We start from the raw sequence: 24,551 nt of genomic DNA, 5'->3' as shown, positions 1-24,551 counted from the left end.
TTAATGATGAAGCGCAGGTATACTGCGGAGGAGGCGTATGATTTTTTGGCCTCAGATTCTGAGGCCACTGACACAGCATCAGATTTTGATGTTGGTCAGTTCACAGATACATCTAGTGATGTATCTGTGGCTGCTGGGTCCGCTGCCACAAGTAGTGGTGGCAGGGCACCTGAGGAGTGGGTAGCACCTAATAGGCATAAGCCAGCTATCCCTCCTTTTACTGCAATTCCTGGCATCAATATTGATGTTAGAGGATTCACCCCATTGCAGTTTGTGCAGATTTTTTTGGGAGAAGATATCTTGGGAGACATTGTCTCCCAGTCAAACCTTTATGCCCAGCAGTACCGTGCTGCTAACCCCGACTCCTATTTTGCAAAGCAGCCATGGACCCCCATTGACGTGCCAGAATTTCTTAAATTCTGGGCGTTAACTATGCTGATGGGAATTATTAAAAAAACCCTCCATCCGCTCCTAGTGGAGCACCAGCCCCATCCTTAGTACCCCCATTTACACCCAGTCCATGGGTAGGAGAAGGTATGAAATGATTCTTCATTTCATGCATTTTAGCGATAATAGCCTGTGCCCCCCTAAGGAACACCCACAGTTTGACAGGCTCTATAAAATCCGCCCCCTGATTACCCATCTCGCTGCCAAGTTTGCAGAGGCTTATACACCTGGAAGGGATATCTGCGTGGATGAATCTCTGATGAAGTATAAAGGAAGGTTGGCATTCAAGCAGTATATTCCTTCCAAGCGCTCCAGGTATGGCATAAAATTGTATAAGCTCTGCGAGAGCGAGACTGGGTATACTCAGGCTTTCCGGGTATACGAGGGAAAGGATAGCCACCTTGACCCTCCAGGTTGCCCAGAACATCTGGGCACCAGTGCCAAGATTGTGTGGGACCTAATATTCCCCCTTATGAACAAAGGCTACCACTTGTATGTTGACAACTTTTATACAAGCGTCCCTTTGTTCAAGCTGCTGTGTTGTTTTGACACAGTAGCTTGCGGTACTATTAGAAAGAACCGCGTGGGTTTCCCACAAGATCTGGCACAAACCCGACTACGAAAGGGGGAGACCTCAGCTCTACGTCAAGAGGAGCTCTTGGCATTGAAGTTCATGGACAGAAAAGAGGTGTGCATGCTGACCACCATCCACGATGAGAAAACTGTGGAGGTTTCTGTCCGTGGCAGAGCTGGGGTCACTAGAAAGCCAGTGTGCATCAGGGCCTATAATAAGAACATGGGTGGAGTTGATCTGTCAGATCAACTCCTACAGCCCTACCTCATTATGAGGAAGGCAAAGGCCTGGTACAAGAAGGTTGCAATTTATATCATGCAAATTGCGATCTACAATGCTTTTTTGTTGCACAAAAAAGCAAATCCCGTAATGGAACTGTCTTTTTTGCAGTTTCAACTTCAAGTTATTTTGGGTATCTTGTACCAAGATGCACCTGTTCCCCGGGCGGTGACACCGTAGAATAGTAGAATTGGGGCTACCCATTTTATTTTTAGGCTTCCTCCTACAAAGAAGAAGCAGAGTCCCCAAAAAAGATGCAGGGTATGCTACAGCAGGGGGCAAAGAAAGGACACCATGTTCTACTGTCCAGATTGCCCTGGAGAACCTGCACTCTGCCTTGGTAACTGCTTTAAGCTGTACCACACAGCTGCCCATTTTTTATTTTTTGTTTGTTTGTTCCTGCTCCACTTTTTTATTTTTTTAGATTTTTTGTACATTTACTGCTTTTTAGATTTTTTTTTTTTTTGCTGCACCATTTTTGAGCCTTTATTTGCACTGACAAGTGACCTCTGTGTCTTTCCCATGGCATGAGGGAATCGCTTAACGGTGCTAGATCAAATCCCTTCTTGGAGAAAGTCCAGGCTTTCTTGTAGCTTGCCCCTTCTGAAAGTTGGGTACAAAAAAAGTTTTTTTAACGGATGTCAAAATTTCAAATTGAAACCGTGAATTACGCATGCCCCAAATGTTACCTTTTAGCCCCCACACAACCTGACAAACCATGCATGTGGGGTATCACTGTACTCAGGAGATGTTGCTGAACACATATTGGGGTGTTGTTTGACAGGGACATATACCATATATATTTATATGTATAACTAAAATCCAATTTGATGTGAAAAAAAAAAAAAAAAAAATTACTATTACAAAGTTTGACAAAGTGTGGTTGTATAATTAGTGTATGGAAAGGGTTAAAATACCAGCATTTGAACTACCTTGGAGTGTCTAGTTTCCAAAAATATATGGTTTCATGGGGATAAATTGAGTTAACCGGCTTCAAAGATGTTCCAAAGAGGAGATGGAGGCAGAATGACCAGATTTGGAAAGAAAGGTTTGGAAATCATAAAACGCTACTTGTACTTATTGCCCTATAACTTACAAAAAACAGCAAAAAAACATAAAAACATTGGGTATTTCTAAACTCAGGACAAATAGTAGAATCTATTTAGCTGTTTTTTTTTACTTGCTTTCGTCGATGAGTAAAAGATTTTTCAAATAAAAGTCATAAAAGGTGTTTTTTTTTCAAATTTTCACCATGTTTTATTATTTTTTTTTATAGTAAATTAGATGATATGATCAAAATAATGATATCTGAATAAAGCCCATCTTGTCCTGAAAAAAACAACATATAACTTGTGTGGGTACACTACATGGGTGAGGAGAAAATTACATTTAAACACGAACACCGCAAAAGTGTTAAAACAGGCTCGGTCCCAAAGGGTACATAAAGAAAAATAAGCCCGGTCCTTAAGGGGTTAATTAAATTTAAAATACTTGTACTAACATATAAGGCCCTCCATACCACTGCTCTTTGTTCCCATGGGGTAAGGCTCTCCTCCCTTATCACCTCTTGGTAGAACTTCCATATCACTGATACAACACTACCTCTTACGTTTCTCTGTTCCCTCAAGATTGTAAGCTTGCGAGCAGGGCCTTATCCACCTAATGTATCTGTTTGTTTTAGTCTGTCAATTCTAGGGGGGGGGGGGGGGGGATTCAGCAGAAAAATTTATGATAGTTCCATGGTCCGTTTATACATTAAAGTGCATATGGTGGTGGGCGTGTTCCTTCAAAGACTAAATAGTACGATGGTGGTAATAAAGTTCTCTGCAGAGAAATTACAGAAATGTGTAGTATTAAACTAGTAATGTAAAGGTTATATTACTTTTAATGCTAACATTTAGCATTGGATTCAATGTTTATTACCTGAACACACTAGGGCAAGTGGCATTTTTTCTCTTACCCACTCATCCACAGAGATATGACAGTAAAGGAGTTTCACCAAAGAACTTGCTACCAAAAAAGAACATACATTTTTATAAGTTCAATTAAGGTATGAGAAGTTTTAAACACACTTGAGACTGTTTGTGCGAGGTTTTTTAGTTGCTTGTATGGCATTGGAATCCCAGCCCTGACCCCTATGCAGCCTTTGTGGCATAATGCTATAGAGTGTATTAGACCACAGAAACCTTATTGGACAGTGACCTTCCTCTATCATCAGAGAAGCAATTATGAGATACAGAAGGGTCTCTGCATCTTGAGTGATCAAATGGTTAAATTGTACAAGGGCATAGTGTTCTCTATTTAAAGTAAACATAACATTTTAAGTATCAACCATACAAAATAGACTTTTTTAACCACCAACACCCCCAAAATGGGGGTTTGAGCAATGTTTTAAATCCAGAGATTTTCCACGCATTCCCTTCAACCCACTTCTTTCCCATATTAAGTAATATAGATAAATCCGCTATGATTAAATTTTCATTTTAAAGTTTCTACCCAGGAGCATAGTGGAAACAAAATAGAGAAATCCAGAATACATTTAATTCTTAAAAAAAAGCAAGCTACACCTAAATTAAAATGTGACATTTTCCTGTAATTTAATAAGTGTGTGGGTTTAATCTATTAAACAGGGGTGTATATCTAGAAATTAACCCTTTTTTTTAGTAGTAGATTTTTTGGTTGTCTGGCCCAATGCTACTTTTCCAAGTACTGATTTTACTGTTGATGGTCAAATGATCACGTCATGTAATTTAAAATTTCTAAAAATTTAAAAAAATCTCTTTCCATAATCTGACAGTTTGTTAGGAAAACAGGATTCAATTTACCAGTAACCTGAAGCTTGGTTTCTTAAGCAGCTATGTGTCCTGGGATTTTGAAATCTAGTCTCAAAACTATATTTCATAGCCCGGCTATGTTGTGACATAGTAGTCTGATAAAATGCTAGCAAACCCCAGAATAACTGACATGCCCCCCCCAACTGTCATGATTTAACCAGGACAGTCCTGATTTTGTGTCTCTGTCCCGCTTTGCAGGGGCAGAGGAAGGGTGAGGCGAGATCAGTACTCACCTCAGCTACAGCTGCGGGGGCGGACAGCCGCCCGATCAGCAGCTGCTGCCTGCATACTAGCTGGGAGATCGCAATCTCCCTCTAGTCGGCTCAACAAGTGAGGTCTGTCACTTCAGACCCCGCTTTACTGCTCCCTCATCACTACCCGCTTGCAAATAATGCAGAGCGTGGGGATATGACATTATCTGAAGTGACAGACCTCGCGCTCCCACCACAGGACGCAGGATGGCGGCAGAAGGATGTTGGAAGAGGTAAGAGATGGGGAGAAAGGGGTGTGAGGGCAGTGTATGTGTATGTATGTGGAGAGGTTATGGTTGGTTATAAACACACAAAAAAACATCCCACGGAGCAACATTAAATCCAGTATTAAGAAATGGAAACAATATGGCACCACAACAAACCTGCCAAGAGAGGGTGGCCCACCAAAACTCATGCACAAGGCAAGGAGGGCATTAATCAGAGAGGCAACAAAGATAACACTGCGGGGGTTGCAAATCTCCACAGCGGAGATTAAGGCATCTGTCTATCGGAGCACTTTAAGCCAAACACTACACAGAGCTGGGTTTTATGGAAAAATGGCCAAAAAAAGCTATTGTTTTAAGAAAAAAACAAACAAACAGGTTTACCAAAAAGCATGTAAGAGACTCCTCAAGCATAAAGGTCAATGTAAACACTATGTCTGGCATAAACCCAACACCTCTCATCACCCAGAGAACACCATTCCCACAGTGAAGCATGGTGGTGCCAGCATTATGCTCTGGGGATGTTTTTCTTTGGCAGGGACTGAAAAACAGGGCAGGATTGCCCTAGATAAAGGTTGGTACTAGATAAAGGGAAATTCTTAAAGGAAACTTGTTTCAGTCTTCCAGAGGTTCAAAACTGGGACAGATGTTTACTTTCAAGCAGGACACTGACCCTAAGCATGCAAAAGCAACACTTTAAGGGGAAACATTTAAATGTCTTGGAAAGACCTAATCAAAGCCTAGACCTCAATCCAATTGAGAAACTGTGGGGTGACTTATAGGTTGCTTTACGCCAGCAGAACCCATACCACTTGAAGGAGCTAGAGCAATTTTGCCTTGGAGAACAAGCAAAAGTTCCAGTGGCTAGATGTGCCAAGCTTGAGACTCGCAGCTGTAATTGCTGCAAAATGTGGCTCTACAAAGTATTGACTAGGAGGGGGGCCGAAAACCATCACCCCTCATCCACCTTGCTTCACAGTCAAAACTGGCGCAGTGCATTATGGCCAAACATCTCCGCTTTGGTCTCGTCTGTCCAAGGACATTGTTTCAGAAGTCTCGTGGTTACTTCAGATGCAACTTTGCAAACCAAAGCCGTGTTGTCTTATTTTATTTTTTTTGAGAAGTTCCTTTCTCCTGGCAACTCAAAACTGTTCCGTCTAATCATACTGCCACATTCTGATACCTGTAGAGTCTGAAATGTAACTCTTGGGTTTCTAATTTCTCTGAGCATTACATGGTCTGACCTTGGGACGTCCAGTCCTAGGAAGGTTGTCAACTGTCCCGTTTTCCACTTTTGAATAATATTTCTCGTTGTAGAATGACCGTTTGCAAATTACCTTATAACCCTTTCCAGATTGATGGGCAGCAACAATTGCTTCCCTGAGATAATTTCGGATGTTTTTCTTCCTTGCCATTGTGTTCACACACCTGAATTCTCCAAACAGCAAACTGCTAAAACTTCAGCTTTTATAGAGGTGGTCACACTTGCTGATGATCAATTAACCAAGGGCATTTGATTAGATGCACCTGTCTGCTACTTAGTATCTTAATTCAACTGAAGGCTGAAACACTAATGCACAAACTATATAAGTTATGTATGCAATGTTTTTTATATGTATATCACGGAAGCCTTCGTGTCATGGGCTGCTGGAGGGGCCCGAGGGCCAGCCTCCTTCCTACAGACTATGGCCCTGGCCTTGGAAGGGGTTCTGTTTTTGGGGACATGGGTACATGGGGTCCATTGGGACTACTTCGAACCCCTGGTACAGAGTGCCACATTTCCCCAAGCTCCAGACACTCTATAGACTATGGAGCTCAGACACAGATTTGCGGCACCTGTATTTGGGGAGGGTGTTTATGTGTGGTGTTGTACATCTGTGGTGTTGTACATCTGCTCAGTATTTGCACCGGGCTCTGATATTCAGCAGATTTCAGCCAGAAATCAGGGAACTGCCCATTTTTACCATCCTCCCCACAGACTACAATAGCAACCCCCTACTGGGCCGAGTCCTAATACCGAGACATGTGCAAAGGAGGCCTGATAGAGATCTGTGTGGTTTGCTGTGTCTATTGTATGTAAATTATCCCTTAAATACTGGTGTATTTTCAATAAACCAGAGTCCTATTTTCCCCTCAACAGTGGTGTTGTTTGATGCTTGGTGTGGGCTTCTGTAATACCTCACTGTCCTTTTGTACATGCGTTGAGTATACTAAGCTACAGCTAGCACCAGCACCAAAGCAGCTAAGGTGCAAGCGGCACTCCCCTTCTCGCTACAACGCTGGTTCTGTCTGGTGCGGGGGTTAACCTCTGGTATCCTGGCAGGAGGACATCCCGTCAATGTATATAAGCACAGGCATACCCTTGGATGATGTTGCATTTTTAATATACTAAGAATTAAGAGGAAAAAATGGTCATTTTTTTTTTTTTTTTTAGAAACATGAACAGAATTGCCAGAATAGTGCTGCTGAAGCCGTTTAAACGTTCCCTGTAAACAAAGCAATATCTGAGTGCATCATAGGTTTTTCATTATAAAATACTTTATATCATCTCCAAAGAGTACATATGACCTATTTAAAACCTCAAACTCTATTATACTTGATAATGCTGCTCCCTACAACATAATTCTGTTTATTTTTTTCACATAAGTGATCACATAAAAAAGGTCAGTAACAGTGAATATTTTTGCATTAACCCCCACACCTTTAAAACATACTCCTACCTTGTAGGTATTAATCTGGATGTATTAAAATAAAAAAATGAGCTGCAGACCGCTATTCATTGGATCACACTCATCCCTGGATTTAAGTCACATAGAGAACACTGCACTTACAGAGAATTTGATATTCAATCAGTTTTTGTTAAGGATCTTAAACTGGGACTAAAGCTTAACTTGGAGCTACGGTCTGAAAAATACTCCACCGGTTTTCCACTTTACCCAAAAACTGATCCAAATATGCCCTAAACACTATGGCAACACAAGTATTTTCATAAAAGCATCATGAAAACAGTAATGTGTGATTTACATGCATAATTTTATGCTATTTATGTGTTTATACACAAATGGATGTCCCAACATAACCGAGGTTGCTCCATCACCATTGTTCTTAATTATTTAGCTTCTTTAGTTTCAAGGTCCCAGGATGTCCAGTATTCCATCCCTCAACCATGACAGGCTACATGCACCTGTCAAGAATTCTGATTCTGGTAAATAGAAGCTTTATCCTTCAGAAGATCCAGACATAGGTGACAACTCCAGCTCCCTGTAGAGAAAAAAAAAAAACGTTAAGAACTATTAAAAAAAAAAAAAAAAAAAAAGTGATGTGTCTAGATATGCAAACCAAGGATAGCTCACCTTCAGGGGGCTCAGCCATAGGTGGAGAGAGGCAGTACATGTGATATCCACGGTCGCAATCATCACAGAACAGCAACTGATCCTATGGAAACAAAGAACTCAAAACAGCTCTACAGAAAAGTCTGAGGCATGTTGCCTCTAGAAAGGGGAAACATAAGAAAACTTACAAAAAAATTCACTACTACAAGTTCATATAAAATATAAAGTACACCTATATTTAGCAAAACAATCTTAATTTCCACTTTAGATTACCTGTGATCCATGTAGGAATTTCATCATATGAAAAATGGTACTGGCAAGACAGATATGGTGTACACTATCCAAGCGATATAGAAGCCTACTTACATTTTTGAGATAACATACAGATGCAGAAAAGGCTATCTTAAGACCAAGACTGATCTATACTCGCAAGCCTTTTATTTGGATAAAGGGGTAGAAGATAGCTTGTTGACTTTCAAAGGCCGACATTTTTCACGTTCAGCATTGTCTGCACTATAAGGCATTACAAACTTCTCCATGACGAGTCACGTAAGCTTTGTGGAGAAATGTCTTCCAGTAATGGGTATCTGAATCAAGACTATCTTCTCTTTTACTAACTTAGCAATATGTATTTTTGGCCAACAGAAAATGTATAAGTGAAAAAATATGAATACTTATTGATATAATGGCCAATACACACAGCTGCAACCCACAAAAGACTCTCTCCAATATACAACTACAAATTCAAAGTGGGGCACTTCTGTAATACTACGAGTATAAAAAGGTATAATACATAAAATAGCAATCAAATCATGCTAATAGGTACTATAAGTATGATTTGATTTCTATTCTATTGTATGCATTGTAACTTTTAAACCCATCCTAGTTCTACACAAGCGCCCCACTTTTTTGGTTTTGAATATGTAATTTTGGTTTAGAGCAAACTGCTAGCTTCACGTATCTTCATTAACAACTTGAGACTTGGGAAGACTAAACCCTGCAGAGTACATTTTCAATGAAGTCACACAGACACTTGGAAGTTTTCAATAGATTAGTTGTACAAGAATAACCACTTAAACCAATGTTTACTCACATCATTCTCAGAGGTTCCACAGATGTTGCAGCACTTGCACTCGATACACTGCCAACGGTAAGTCTTCACTGCAGCCATCATCACTGGTGTGAACTGCAAACAGGAGGGATGTCCTGTGACCGCAAGAGAGAGTGGGACTCAGAATGAGTCTTCGTGAGTATAATTTTGTATTGGGTGTATATTAAAAATATGTGATGCACATACATTATCCCAAAAACGTGTACTGAAATCATATACTATGTTACTGCCATATCCAGTGTGAGAAAAAAAAGCTAACTTTTCCATGTGGTTACCTTGAAGAAGTGTTGCCCATGCTAACTGTGTTAGTATAGAAAACTAATTTACTTTTAAAAATGTGTTTGGATGATATACTTCATTCAACCAATTTTTCTCCCTAGGATATTTTGGGATCATGCTGTAATTCAGCTTCTCTTGGTCCTGTCTGGTGTCACACCTGCCCTCTCAATACAATACTACACACCATGGTAAGGCAATAAAGAACCTAAACCAGAGAGATGCTCATATCATTGCAAAATTCAATCTGAGTGCCACGTTAAATCTCGAAACATATTGCACAGAAAGAATATTACCTCAGGATGTTAGTATTCCGTCCCCACCCCTTATCTTGTTTAATTTTGTAAACATTCGTTGATAATATGGTTCCAATAGGCAGTTTCTATGGTTCATTAAAGGCCATTTTTTGGGGGTGCCAAGGAAACTATTACTTTTTTTTGCAAACTGAAGGCGATTTCAACATAAGATCAAGTGGCCTCTGGATGTCACTCTTCCCAGTACTACAAAGCTATACCATATTTAAGAATTAATAGCGCAAAAGCGATTCTCTTTAATATAGTCCAGTATAATACTTTATTCACCTTTTAAGAAACCTCACAGAACACCATCAAGCATTTTAGTATTGGCTTTGTTATGCTGCAGGGACAGGCAATTAACAGCATTAGCTACTTAAGCACTTTATTTAAAACATATCAAATACATCTAAGGAGCTGCTGAACACAACACAAACAAGCTGGAACATTTTCATAGTTATAATCTAACTGCATGCAATTAAAAATCTTCCCAGCTTACTTTCTGTAAAGAGACAAAGCACATTACAGGAAGCAAATGGCAAAGGTAAGTTCCTGTGATTTTTTTATTGCTTATAGTTAAATTACATAAATGAAATAAGGCTTGTTAAAACATCTTAAAATAGATTTTTAAATTAAAAAAAGTTAACGGCTCCACAATCTCTAGCACACGCATTGCACTTAATTGGCTCCGATTAGGAGATGCATCACACATGCCTACAAGGCAAGCAGGCAACAAGTATTGGTCTGCATTTAGTTCTTGTAATCAACAGCCTAAAGAACTTTGTGTGTCAACATTTGAAAACGTTATATATACACACAATTTGGCAGGTTTTTTTTTTATTTGAAATCAAATATTTAAAATTTCATTTCACTTGATCTGATGATGTATTTCAGTATCCAACTGACCAACCTGATTGACCATTAAATGTTTTGAATCAGAAGGCACAAAGAGAGTGGTAGAAAAAGTCCAAAATGCCCGATACAAAGTGAGTTCCACCACAGGCAGATCAAAATCTTTTATTACAAATATCTCAAACTGCCACATGATGTGACTAATGCTATGCAATGTTTACGTTAATGACAATTCTGCTGTAAACATGTCTGGATTTACCCTATGTTAATAAAACAGAGCAAGTAGACCATGTGTGTATTTTTCAAAGATTAATCTTCACCTATCTATACCTAGTACTTTTTAGTACTAACACAATTACCTTTAAGCTGAATGTATTTGTAAATGTCAATACAACTCATCAAATAAGCAAATTCAACAACCTATGCTATGAAATGCAGTTCTTGTTACTGTATAATTTGTTTTATTCACTACTTTATTGTAGGTCTGCACTGTGGTATAGATAAGCATAAAATAGAAACCTGTAGAGTTTTTGCATACATTACGACCTTTTTATGTAATACATTGTTATCACAGAACTGTTATATTAACTTCATATAGCTATATAAAAAGAACACACTGTAATCCATACATTATCGATCAGAAAAGATACCATTTAGTCAATTAAAATGATTGACTACTGACCAGAAATAGAAACTGGGAAACCTGTTCACATATTGTTACAGGCATGATTAAATTTACTTTTGTTAAAGGAGCGGCCTGGTCCCCCATTTTGTTTAATTTTAAATGCATATTGGAGACCATTTTGCATGGAACTCAAGGGAAATTGCTGTATGTATTCTCTAGTTCTTAAGAGTTAGAAAGTGAAACTTCTGCCCTGTTTAATTCGGCCCTGACTGCCTCTACTGAAAGCAAGGAGTACACATCTTGCACATGATTATCGGTGTTCAGCTACCATACATGATATTGGCTGCTACTAATCCCACTTATTCCAATGGAAATCCATCTCACATTAAATGCATTGAGTAGTACCAGCCATGAGCAGGAAGTGTACTTTAGTATGCTTCATCCTTTTCGTAGAGGCAGCTGAGGAGGTGCTTAAGTAGAGGTTTTATCTTCTAATGCCAATAACTAAATATTTTATGAACACAACAAATGGATGCCAATGCGCATTTAAGATAATAGGGTAGAAGTTGTACTTTCATTTGTAAGGGTGAAAAATGAAATCTAGTTCACAAGACGTTTAGACTTTGTGTGTCTATAAAGCTAAAAGCACTAGCACCTTTTAGCCATTCCAGCTAGAATAGCATTTACAATAATAAATTAACATTACTTTACACGTGAAAATATATATTATAGATACATACTTTGGGGTAAGCTTACAAATGTGCGTTTGAGTTAAGCAATTTGAGGATGTTATGAAAGAGCAATAAAACTGAGAATGCAAGACACACTGGAGGGTTCCTACTCCAAAAGAGAAGCTGGCGCCTCGTGCAACTTAATTCAGCAACAGATATTTTCTGGGGTCTGGCTGAAACTCACAATCTCACCTTGACTTAACTGCAGTGAAAGCTTTTCAAAGTATGCTACCTGACCCTAGTCATTGTCATCTGAGATACCCAAATCCTGTAATCTGAAATTACCACACTGGTGGTGACTATCCCTACCCAGACAGACTTTTGACAATGGTGGTTGATCATAAGGTCCCTTTCCTTTTTCCCCTTCCTTTCATACCCGAACGACCGCAGTCTGAGCAGGAAACCAGCTCCTCTGGCTGGTTAGTTTTCTTGTTGATCTTGGAGTCCCCGAGACAGAAGTCACAGTAATTGTTAGGCAGTGCAAGACCATCGGGACCCTTCTTTGCTGCATAAAGAAAAACAGATTGAAAGACATTCAGGTGGAGATACAGATAAGAGTGTCACACAGCAGGACACATGGAAATAAAATCAAGAGAATGAGGTCTTAAAAGCAAAACACTGAGAAAAGAAGTGAATAAAAGTGTATGTAATAAGATAAGCAGACTATTGGTGGAAAACACGCAAGAGGGAAGGGTAATGAGAGTTCTTAAATGGAATAGAACATGAAGACTGCACAGTTGCTTACATTTTTGCTCCTCTGGCCTTTGCATAACGGGAGTGGGTGGCTGGGAATCTTCCTTGTCTTCGGCTCCAGCCCCTTCCTCATCAACCAAGTGTGAGTGTGCATAGTGATAACTCAGGCCTGGACGGTTCTTGTAGCGCTTTCCGCAGACTGGGAGACAAAAAGGGAGCAAGAAGTATGTGTTTTGGGGTGGATAAAAAGGGAAAACGGAACAGGTTAGGAGACAAAGAAGGAACAGAGCAAAAGGGAGGTTGCAGGGGTTAAGTGGCATTGAGACCACGAAAGCTTTCAAAACTCTTTCTACCTCTTCAGCTCTACATGCAACAACAAAGTAAAATGCAAAAAAACACAACCCCCCCCCCCCCCAAAAAAAACAGACAAGGAATCAGGACAACAGTGAGCATCACTTTACAGACTGCAAGCTTATTGGCCCAGCCGCAACACCCCACTTACCATTGGCTCACACTCCATTGTATACTGAGCTTTATCTATGAGGTTCATCTTGTTTATAGACAACTTTCATGGAAAATTTATTTCCTGCTTCTGTCTTAACTCCAAACCACTTTTTCCTTATTACCTAAACATGTTTTTTTGTTTAAATTGAACACAAAAAAAAATCTAATAACCCCATGGAGAGGCCAAAATGTTACAAGATCATGTGTCAATGCATTGAAGAATTGATCTACATCGCCATGAAACCACATACATACCCTTCAAAGCAAAGTGTTACAATATGGCATGTTATGTTTTTTGATGGAAAAATGAAAGGAGAGAAGGTTAGCAATTTCTGTGACACAAAAGGGTCAAAGGCCTAAAGGTCTTTACAGATCATATATGGCTAAAATGTTTCTTCTTGCTTTGATGTATCTCTATTAAAAAGGAAAGCGTGATATATACTGGCATTATATGTTTAAATATTTTCAGAGGATAGCCATTATGATAATTTAAGGACAAGTACCACTAAAACAAGATGGTATGGTAATGAGGTCACTTAGTGGCCAACTCTGTTAAAAACTAAATGAATTAATTTAATTGAACACGCATATATGTTGACCTACAGTAATTATCTAGAGATCAATGCCCAATTATGTTTATTCAAACATACATTTTCTTTTTTGCAATGCACTGGTTGTTCCTTTGATGGATATAAGGTAAATTAACAAGGAGTTGTATTTAATATACAAAGAAGCTCAAATTATTATTACAAATCCCGAATTTCTAAAAGTTGAATGACAAAATATAAAAGCACTACACCAATGAATCTATAATCCACTGCTGACATTAAATAGAAAAATTATGAATCTGAAGGCTCTAAGCGAGGTCTTATGTTGCCTGCGAGAAGTATCCACACTTGAAACTTGAGCTTCATATATTTCTATTTTCCATAATAAGTAGAAGGAAAGTCAAGCTCCTGTCAACTAGTCAAAGGATCTCTCCACAAAAAAAAAAAAGGTATTTTTGAAAATATAACCAATGTCAGCATGCCAGTTGATACTCTTTGCCAAATGAAAAGGAACTATAAAGACTAGTACACGCAGCATATAGATTCCAAAGCATCGCATCAACCCTGAAAGAGTCCCGATTAAAGGAAAATGAAAATCTAAAAAAAAATTGTACGGTTTTAATCTTTGAACAAACCATATTTAGTGGATACAGACGTTTATTTAGAGAGCTGTTATCTTCTATTTCATTGCAGGAAACCCCGAAGCTACTAGCCTCTTTTTCGTTATCAGTTGTGGTATTTATAGAATTCCCAGGATGGACTAGGCTTTTCAAAACAGGCAGTGAAAGGCTTTTTTTTTAAATTATAAACTCCTTAATAGGATTTTTCACCTGTATTGTATTACAAAAAACACTGTTTCCCAAAGGCGGGAAGCAGAATACTACAAGGGTCATAATTCTGAAACATTAATTTCCATTTCTGTTATTGCCTTTGGAGCTCCAGACAGTAAACAAATTGCCAATATCTAGTCTTGGGGAACAGAAATTGTGCAATGCATTAGCCAATGATATCCAAATGCGATAATGTCTATGTGAAACGTCCCATGTGCAGATGTCAGTGATGAGCGAAGGCAAGTTTTGTTTTACACAGAGTTGCCAATTTAGAAGTAAATGGGATATCAGAGACTTTAAATGTGTAACTTTGTTTATTAAATTAATACCAAATTACTACACCTGGGAAAACTATTAAAGTTTTAACTTAAAGTATATGGATAAGACTGGCTTCGGTTATCCACACTTACGCCTCAGACAAGTCTGTGTTAGAGCAAAGCTAAAAGCTACGTAAGACTTTTATATCTCAAGAAATAGCAATTCATAAGGTCATAAAACAAAATCTCAAATGCATGAAAAAGGAATATTTAACAAACATGCAAGATTTTTTTTTTTTTTTTTTAAACAAGGTTGGTTGAAAATGCTATGTGATGTTACAATATAGATATAATTTCTGGTAAATCTATCAGGTTCCAGTGTTCCTTAGATGCACGTTACATAAAACTTCAACCTTTTTTTCTTTAACTTAGGGATGAAAAGTCAATGTGCCACGGACACATTTGCAAAATGGGGTCGCAATGGACACATGGATGCAAGTTTTCAGACCCTCCCAATAGGGCAATGGCATGAGTGAGAAAGACATAGGACATGGCATGCTAAGCTGCAGGGCCAGCAGAGACGGGCAGAGTGGGGAAGATGCCAATCTAGCTGCACAAACAAGCAAGTTCAACTACCTCTTTCGGAGAATTTCGAAGTTTGCTTTAGTTTGTTACTGTCTGAAATGAGGAGAGAAAGACACACAGAAAGACAGGAGTGAGTAGATCAGCCACACATACAGAGCAGAGAGAGCAAGTGAAGCAATAGATTTGTTGATACAGGGGTACCTTGTACCTCTTGAAAAAGCCAAGTTATTCCTACCCAGCAGAGGCAGGAGAATAGTAAATGCTCAAATATTTTTTTTTTTATATGCTGATTTTCTGCTATAGAGTGCAGGGAGAAAATTTACAGTCACTATGGATAATTAATTGGCTTTCTTTGCATAGTAAAATTTAAATTTACAGACACCAGATGCATAAGTTTAATTTACAGTAATGCCCACTGTCATCTATACATACATGGTAAGAATTACTCATTTGATTACATTAAAAGGGTATTGTAAGTGTTGACAAGACAAAGGCAAATTAAAAGCTAGTTATGGTCATTTTTAATATTTCTAAAATGGAAATATTCCATGCCCAGACAGCTGGCCTCTCTTGCTCTTTCCTGCGTGATGAACTGCTTTTTAAAAAAAGGACACTTTAGGCCTCATGGGTTGGGTTAAGACACTTCAATCCACTGACCTAATTACATTTGATGAAAACGTAAATAACCCCAGTGAGATTTTTCTGGACGAAAATGGCACTGAATAATAAACATAGGTAAATCAATGAAGGTATCCAAGAAATCTTTCCACATACACCAGGCATTTTAACTATGCATGATAAAGCAGCCTCTTACAGGAAACTCTTATCAAGGTTGGTCCTTTAATAAAGCATTGTGAATTCAATGCGAAAATTAGAATAAACCCCTTTCTTAATAACAGCGTAGACTAAGAATTCAGTGCCACTAAAAAAAAGGGACACAATTCTGGCAATAAGTGGCTTACTCGACAACATAGTATATGAATATATTGATTAATATAGTTTTAAAACCAGAAAATTAACCCTCCCCTTTGTACCTCAACTTCATCTATAAAAACACAAAAATGTAAACATTTGAAAAGATGCAAATGAACAATCGGCAGGAGAGATGCATGGCGGTGAATATTCCTAACACTTAAGATATTTATAATGTCTGTACAATAGGTCCTTTTTCCGAATCCAAGGACCAGATTTATTTTTTTCATTTATAACACGTTTGTTAACCATTAATCTCCCTTTCCATCTTTGATGAACCTGCACAAATTACACATTGTTTCGTTCAGAAGTAGGTCCTTTTAAAATCAGAAATACATAAAACAATTAGTGGTAGATATAAAAAAAAACCTATCCTAAAATAGAATAGTTTTTATACAATAGATGCCACAGCGGGAGAATGGCCCAATTTAGGTTCCACAACATCTCCAGATTAAAGTCACACATACATATTTTTATGTCCAAGAGGGCCACATCAATGCTTTACATACTACCTCATATCAATTTTTTTTGTTAATACTATATGCTAAGGGGCATTTCAATGTATTTTCCCTTTTTTGTTTGGCTTGAGATGCCTGGGCTCCCAATAAATTTTATTTAACCCCCTCCTTGATTTTTCCTCATCCTGATCCAGCTGTGCTGTGTGTTTTATAGTCCTGCATTGCTGATTGCAGTGTGTGACCAGCCAGAAGGGGGAGCACAGCAGGGCTCTCCTGCTCTCAAGTGAACTTCCAGTGGCTGCCTGCATGGATGCCTACAGGAAGGGAATGCCCAATCGCATGATTGAGCATTCCTTTTGCGACTATGTACCAGTGCATGTGACGAGCTGCGCAACACCTGATCAGCAGCAGGAAGATGTCCCTGTACCAAAGTGGGTCCCAATGGACTTCTCGGCTCAGGTTTTAACACATATAAGTCCTACAGAAACTGGAAGGGTTAAAATGTATTTCACTCACGCAGCAGATAGACAAGGTACACTGGTTAAAAGTAAATGTTTAAATGGATACATTTAGGGATGCTGAGTGGTGTCTTCGACTGAGCAAGGAAAACTGAGGGAGAAAGCACATAACCACAATCTACTAGACTAGATGATTGGGACACTGGTATTAGAAGAGTACTGTAATGCTGGAGGCAATGTTCAACCTATACGATGTAGTTAAACAATAGTAGAAAAACTAAATTAGAAGTAACCAGGGGCAAGTTTGCTGGTATTAACATGAATACATTTTCTGGAGAAGTAGAAATGACTTGGCATAATAAGCACACCTGCTAGGGTGGTTAATTTTATAATATTTGAGTTGGGATCGCAGTGGAGAGACGTATACTAACAGCATCCACTTTAAATATGCATGCATTTGGTAATCTACTGTATCCAGAATAATTCATGTTAAACTAATCAATGGAAATTGAGGGTAAGATTGGATGTATTAAAATTATTAAAATTGTAATCCAAAAAAACATTTGACGTTTCTGACAAATAAGGTACAAAACTAGGAGAAAAAAAACAAAACCAAAACAAATAAAAAACAGCTTTTATCCCACAAAACACAAGACCTGTAGAAATATAAGTGAACGTGTAGTGGAAGGATGATAAATAAGACTTACTGTCGCAGGCATACGGCTTATCTCTATCATCCAAAGCAGCTGCATCCAACTTCTTCCGGGCACTTCCCATGCCTTTCCCCTAAAGATTAAGAAAAGAAAAAACACACAACAGTAATTAAGACAAATTAAATCAGGCAATGGTCTTTTATTTCCCAGCCCTAAATCAATTCAACAAGATCCTGGGAAATGTGGCGTTAATCTGCAAATGTCACCTACATGCTGCCAGTAGCATCAACAAAAAGGTGATATAAAAGACAGACAGCGAGCTTGATTTGCATTTCATGCTTTCATGTTTACGTCAAATTCTGGCCCTGCCATCTGAATGTTGCAGCTGGAATCGAGACTCATCAGATCAGGCAACGTTCTTCAAATCCTCCTTTGTTCAATTTTGGTGAGCCATTTGGAGCCTCAGTTTCCTGTTCTTAGCTGACAGGAGTGGCACCCGGTGTGGTCTTCTGCTGCTGTAGCCCATCTGCTTCAAGGTTCAACGTGTTGTGCATTCGGAGATGGTATTCTGCATACCTTGGTTGTAACGAATGGTTATTTGAGTTACTGTTGCCTTTCAGTCATCCTGAACCAAGTCTGTCCGTTCTCCTCCGAGATCAACAAGGCATTTTGGTCCGCACAACTGCCACTCACTGGATATTTTCTCTTTTTTCGGACCATTTTCTATAAACCCTAGAGATGGTTGCACGTGAAAATCCCAGTAGTTTCTGAAATACTCAGACCAGCATGTCTGGCACCAACAACCATGCCATGTTAAAATTCACTTAAATCCCCTACCGTCCCCATTCTGATGCTTGGTTTGAACTTCAGCAAGTTTTCTAGACTATGTCTACAACCCAGACTTAAGGCTTTGGTATGGAATTAGAATCTATCACTCTATTGTGGAGACAGAGAAAGAAAAAACACCCAACAGGAATTCAATAACCCAAACAGTACCATAGAATCAATGATCTATATAGAACTGCTGCTACGTTGACATACGAGAGTCTGCATAACAGTGATGCAGGACTTGTGAACACCAGGAAAGACAACTAGCTTTTAAAGCGAAATACAGAGAAGATATTAAACCGAATATACCTGTGGACTGCAATAAGCACTTTTTATTTGCACATAAATGCATTTTTACTTTCACTCAGCAATTCAGCTCTAAGCCGTAAAAAACAAGTAACTCTAAAACCACACCTTTGCTTTGCCTTTACCACGTCGTTTTGGTGTATCTTCTTCGTAATCTTCATCATCAAGGTCATCCAGGAAATCATCAGGCTCCAGAATACGCTAAAATAAAGAAAGAGATTCAAAAAGCTTCCCTGAAACATCACAAGCCCTCTGTTAGCCATCATCTAAAAAAATCTTTGAAAGAAGGCATTCAACCTCTTTTTGATTACTTTGGCAGATCTAAACGTATGTCTGTTAATATTTTGTCTTATTATGCATGTTTCTCCATATATGAACCAATATACTCCTTTCCTCCAGATCCATTCCTCCTCTGGAGTCCTATAGCCATAACGCCTCCCTTTTACTACCTTAATTTCCTCTCTTATTAATCTCTCTTTTTCTGTAAACACCACAAGCCTTCTGCTAGCCATCATCTTAAGCCAGTCACAGATTTACACATACTTCAATTTGAATACATATGACAGACTGTAAATGAGGATCATAAGAGATATTTCTAATAACGTCTACAAATGTGTCTCTAAGAATCCACAGGTCTAACACACACACAAGTCAGATATGCGCATAAAAGTTAGAAACACTTGTATTTACATGAAAAATTCATACATTTACATGATCACTAAGGAGTGTAAATCAGCGAATTTGGTAAAAATAATACCTTTATTAGCTATCCAAAGTCAAATGAATAGCAAGCATTTGAGACCATCTAGGTCTCTTCCTAGGAAACCTACGTAGTCCTGAAAGGTTCGCAATAGATCACAAACTATTATACTTAAGTTAGCTGATAAAGGTATCATTCTTACATTTTATATTTTCCTTTCTATGGCTTAGATGGTACAACTATTTACTGTAAATAAATATTGCGTTGATGAGGGGGACATCAGTTTAAACTTCCTTGTCCCACCAGGCTGTGTATGTGGCCTCACTGTCTTTACCGTGATAACTCCACTTGCTACGTAACGCTGCCTTGCGCCGTAGGCCTGTACCTTCCGTGCCCGGCTGACAACACCTGGGAATTCAGTTAGGCTGTCATCATCACGAGGATCCGGCACAATCCGCTTCTCAATAGTGTCTGAACGAAGGAGAGCTTCTAAGCTGCTTCCATCCTGTGGTATCAGACCTTCCTTTTTCATCATCTGATCTGGGTCTTAAAAAGGAAAGGGGAAACAATTTGACAAAGCGATTAGACACAGGCCATGACATCAACATGACTGACAACAATGGAAGCCTGCAGATAAAGTGAGTTTATTGGAACAAAAAGTAAAAACAGGTTTCCGTCATTGATAATCAACTGTATTTTATACTCAAATTGAAAAATATTTTTTCAATGGCTTTCCCCTTTAATAAGTGGATAGCAAGTCACATTACCTGGTTTCAGAGAAGGAAACGAGAGCCTGGGGTCCTCCGGTGGGTGTGCCCTCCTCTTTTTGCGCCAGCGGCGGGATGGGTATGTGTATAACTGCCCTGGTGCTGTACCTTACATGAAGACAATAAAAAGCATAGGTGACATTGACCTATCAGCTGGGTATGGACAGTTCAAACATTTTTATGCAATTTACTTTTCACTAGAAAATATTTTGTAAAATGTGTTTTTCGCTTAACAGAAACATACACTAGTACTATTCATGTAAATCCCCTTACATGACATGTACACAATACAAGTCAACAAAAGTAAATAGCGTTCAGGGCTTTAGTTTAACCATGCTAAATGAATAGCTTGACCCTTTGGCAAATTCTGCTTTGCTGCCTAGGCAGAATCATTAGCAATGCCCTCTAGTTACAGGACACATTGCATTGCAGAGGTCTACAAAGACCACAAATGAATCTAGTTCTGTTGAACAAAGTAAAGAGAAAACAGTGAAAAGTGTTAAGACAAATTCACCACTAACATTACAGAAATGGTTTACAATATATAAATTCTATCCATGAAATAAAATCCTAGTTATTGTACCTAAGATACTTAACAATATCACAAGCTTGTCAGAAATAACATGTATCCATCCTACCTGGACCCCTGTGCCGCTTCTCCATCCAGATGTAACAGTTGCTTTGAGCAACACCAGTCTGTGAATCCAGGAAAGGCAACCGCACGCTGCGCTCTGCACACAATCTGGCATTATAATTGTGGCACTGCTCCATAGCATCCTTGTAATACTGCTCTCCAAGGCTGCATGGGAGGATAAAATCATTAAGAATTTGTCATATTAAAAAAGGTTTTTCATATAAGAGGTGCCTGGATAATAAAAAATGTAAACTTAAATTCTACCAGTGGATGAACTAGCTAGACTGTCCTTGTTAAACTCGCCCGAGTCTAGAACTCACGTGTCCAACTGTGAACCATTCTGGTATAACCAAGTGTAGTTATAATGAAGAACAAAGCACACAAAATCTATACCCACAAGTTTAGAGTCACCATTTATTAAAATGAGTAAGAAATGTCGTCATAATGAGTAGCCCAAATGTGCGTAATCTGGTCTGTATTTTTTTTTGCACTATAGAGAACAGCCATTTTTATTGGTGTGTGGACATTTATTTTCATCACTAAATTTGGTTTTAAAAAAACAATCAGTTGGGTAGAAAATTTCACAACGGCGAATTGTTTAGATAAATCTGCTACTCAAGGCGAGTGGGTCACAATTTCCAAAACTATTACACTGACAGCACAACACCAATACCATCTATAGGACATTTTGAAGAATTTAGTTAAGTAACAGCACAATAGCAATTTAAGTTAAATAAAAAGACACAAGTTGGAAGATATGGAAGAAGGCAAACCCCCTAACCACCACCTTGCAGGCTGCACTTTATTCAAGCTTGATATTGTCCTTTGACCAGTGACAAGGCTTACACTGGATATTCAAGGTGGTTGGGAAAGCAAAATTATATATTGCTCCTTTGAATCAATACCCGTCTTTATACATAATTGCTTACCGGCCTATGCAGCATAAAATTATTCCCAGTTTAATGGATTTCCCAAACACAACCCCATTTACTTTTATTTTCTCAAAATGCATAACGTTGCATTTATGAATATTAGATCCCATCTGCACTTGCATTTCCAGATCCTCAAAATCACTCTGCAGGGATATCACATTTAGTTCAGACAGTTTTCTAATTTAGTTTCATCTGCAAACAAAGAATGGTCTTTAAACAAGTTTTCAGTCCAGATGAATGCAAACTCACCTAAGCCTGTCTTTTTTAATTTATATAGTAACCTTTTAGTTGGAACTGTATCAAATAAATGACATCCACTGAAAGAAAGATGATTTACTTTTGCTCGCCTTTTCATTATATGCGATTACATCAGTCTAACAAGATCTGTTGATTCACTATAGAGACAGAAGTCTCGCTCACAAATATACAGACTTAACTTTATAATAGACTCCAATATATATCCAGTAGGATCCTCCACAACCCGAGCTTGTATATTCTAGACTCATGTGGCATCATATAATTAAAAAGATAATTGTTTGTAGTGTACAGAACATCAGATTTAAATCTGTGATGAATGTGGCCTTCCAGCAGAGAACGAGCTACTAGAAAGCTAAGTAACGTGAGATATTGGTGAACAACCCCCCCCCCCCCCCCCCGCGCTTCTTGGCTGGGAATTGCAGTCCTAACGCAGTCCTAACACATTTACGCAGCGATAATCTGCCCAAGCGGGAGGTCGATCGGGGGGCTAAACCTCTGAAACCTTCCACTTTTTAAAACTCTGTTTCTTTATATACTTTTTATCTTGTCCCTTGTTTGTCTCACCCCCCCGCCCTCAATTAAATCGTAACCATTCATTTTCCCTCTCGTGAGCTACCAAACTGTCTATATGATTCCTCTATGTTACATTCATTTTTGTGCATTTGGAACACGGCTATAAATCTGTTTCACCGACAGCACTCAACTCACATCTTATCCACTGCAGCGGCCATCTTCTCACTCTCTCCCGCGACACCAGCAACCTTACGGAGTCTGCGTAAGAGCGACTGACGTCACTACCAAGCATGCGCACTAGTTGCTGCAAGAAAGCGACCAGCATGTCTTGCGTATAGGAAGTCATTGTTACCGATTTCCGGCTGTGAATCGGTTGCTTAATGATAGGGAGTTCGTTCTTTGTGGGTCTTTGAAAACTGTTTTGCTTAATAGTATTTTTTAGAGATGTATGATTCTAGTATTGACCAAAAACTCGCCTTTTAGTTTGTTAAACGATACATAAAGTTTTCGTTCTCCCACACTATATTGTAGCTAGGCTGTTACGGCGTTATGTGGGAAATGTCGTTATGTACCTTCCATAATCTGGAGACACAGCTGAGCAATTTTGACTTGATTTTACTGCCATGGCATATAACCAGTGCAAAAAAATAAGGAATTATAGAAATTATTGCTATGGCAGACTTTGACATTGGTGGCCAAACAGCTGCATGACAAGTGTCCAGAAGTTTTTAGCTACATACCTGTTCACAAAAAAGGGGAACAATGGTTGAAACAGCACATAGGAGAAATATCTCCGTTGTGACGGAACCCTCCATCACTGGGGAGGCCCAAGAGCCAGCCTCCTCCCTATTGATTACGGGCCCCGGCTTCGTAAAGACTTCTGTATCTACCCCCAGAAGTTTATCTTCCCATCACTTGCTGAGAGGATTATCTCTGGCAGCCATTGTTTCAGTTTAATGTCAGAACCTTCTGCCATGGTGCATTAATGTGTTGTATAAGTCGGTCTCTTCTCCACTACAGACATTTACCCTGGCCAATTCCTGGAACTGATTTCGGCCAGTAATAGATAGTGGAGGTTGGGACCCCATTGTATTTTTAACCCCTTAAGGACCGGGCTCGTTTTTTCTTTTTGTACCCTGTGGGACTTAGGCTGTTTTAATACTTTTGTGGTGCTTGTCTTCAGCTGTAATTTTCTCCTCACCCATTTAGTGTACCCACATAAGTTATATATTGTTTTTTTCAGGACAAGATGGGCTTTCTTCAGATACCATTATTTTGATCGTATCATCTTATAAAAAAAATGAAAAAACCATGGTGAAAAATTGAAAAAAAACACATTTTATGACTTTTATTTGAAAAATCTTTTACTCACCTAAAAAAGCAAGTAAAAAAACTAGCTAAATAGATTCTACTACTTGTCCTGAGTTTAGAAATACCCAATGTTTTTATGTTTTTTTGCTGTTTTTTGTAAGTTATAGGGCAATAAGTATGATTTCCAAACCTTTTTTAACAAATCTAGTCGGTCTGCCTCCATCTCCTCTTTGAAGCCGGTTAACTCAATTTAACCCATTCAAACCATATATTTTTGAAAACTAGACACCCCAGGGTATTTCAAATGCTGTTATTTTAACCCTTTCCATGCAACAGTTATACAACCACACTTTGCCAAACTTTGTAATAGTATTTTTTTTTTCACACAAATTGTACTTTAGTTATAGATATACAGGTTCTGGTATATGTCACTGTCAAACAACACCCCAATGTGTGTTCAGGAACATCTCCTGAGTACAGCGATACCCCACATGCATGGGTTTGTCCGATTGTTT

The 24,551-nt window shown here is 38.7% G+C and overlaps 1 protein-coding gene and 2 non-coding genes across 3 annotated transcripts; 2 read left to right on the top strand and 1 right to left on the bottom strand.

The window, feature by feature from the left end:
* The first annotated feature begins 1,790 nt into the window (after window positions 1–1,790).
* Window positions 1,791–1,922, top strand: LOC149281731 (small nucleolar RNA SNORA35). The gene has a single exon (XR_016278022.1). It is a non-coding gene; the product is annotated as a small nucleolar RNA SNORA35 (small nucleolar RNA).
* A 5,874-nt stretch (window positions 1,923–7,796) lies between these two features.
* Window positions 7,797–22,943, bottom strand: LOC149281729 (zinc finger protein ubi-d4 A). Its single transcript, XM_089499022.1, has 11 exons — window positions 22,921–22,943; window positions 21,027–21,187; window positions 20,389–20,496; window positions 20,007–20,167; window positions 19,030–19,122; window positions 17,842–17,920; window positions 12,575–12,721; window positions 12,206–12,334; window positions 9,035–9,147; window positions 7,963–8,044; window positions 7,797–7,870 (listed from the first exon to the last, which is right to left on the bottom strand). The coding sequence occupies exons 1-11, from the start codon at window positions 22,941–22,943 to the stop codon at window positions 7,797–7,799; spliced, it is 1,170 nt and encodes a 389-aa protein (XP_089355148.1).
* Window positions 13,326–13,447, top strand: LOC149281730 (U6atac minor spliceosomal RNA). The gene has a single exon (XR_016278024.1). It is a non-coding gene; the product is annotated as a U6atac minor spliceosomal RNA (small nuclear RNA).
* Window positions 22,944–24,551: the final 1,608 nt, after the last annotated feature.

Source organism: Sceloporus occidentalis, unplaced genomic scaffold, assembly GCF_023333645.1.
Source record: "Sceloporus occidentalis isolate IW3139 unplaced genomic scaffold, rSceOcc1.0.p SCAF_128, whole genome shotgun sequence".
Classification (NCBI taxonomy): Eukaryota; Metazoa; Chordata; class Lepidosauria; order Squamata; family Phrynosomatidae; genus Sceloporus; species Sceloporus occidentalis.
This window is presented reverse-complemented; position numbering and strand designations above follow the sequence as displayed.

Excerpts from the sequence above, each read along its gene's own strand:
- LOC149281729 (XM_089499022.1), bottom strand. The coding sequence starts at position 22,943 with ATGGCCGCTGCAGTGGATAAGAT. Across the intron at positions 21,188-22,920 it reads GCCGCTGCAGTGGATAAGAT|CCTTGGAGAGCAGTATTACA; the intron begins GTGAGTTGAGTG and ends CCTCCCATGCAG. Across the intron at positions 12,335-12,574 it reads AAGGCCAGAGGAGCAAAAAT|CAAAGAAGGGTCCCGATGGT; the intron begins GTAAGCAACTGT and ends TTCTTTATGCAG.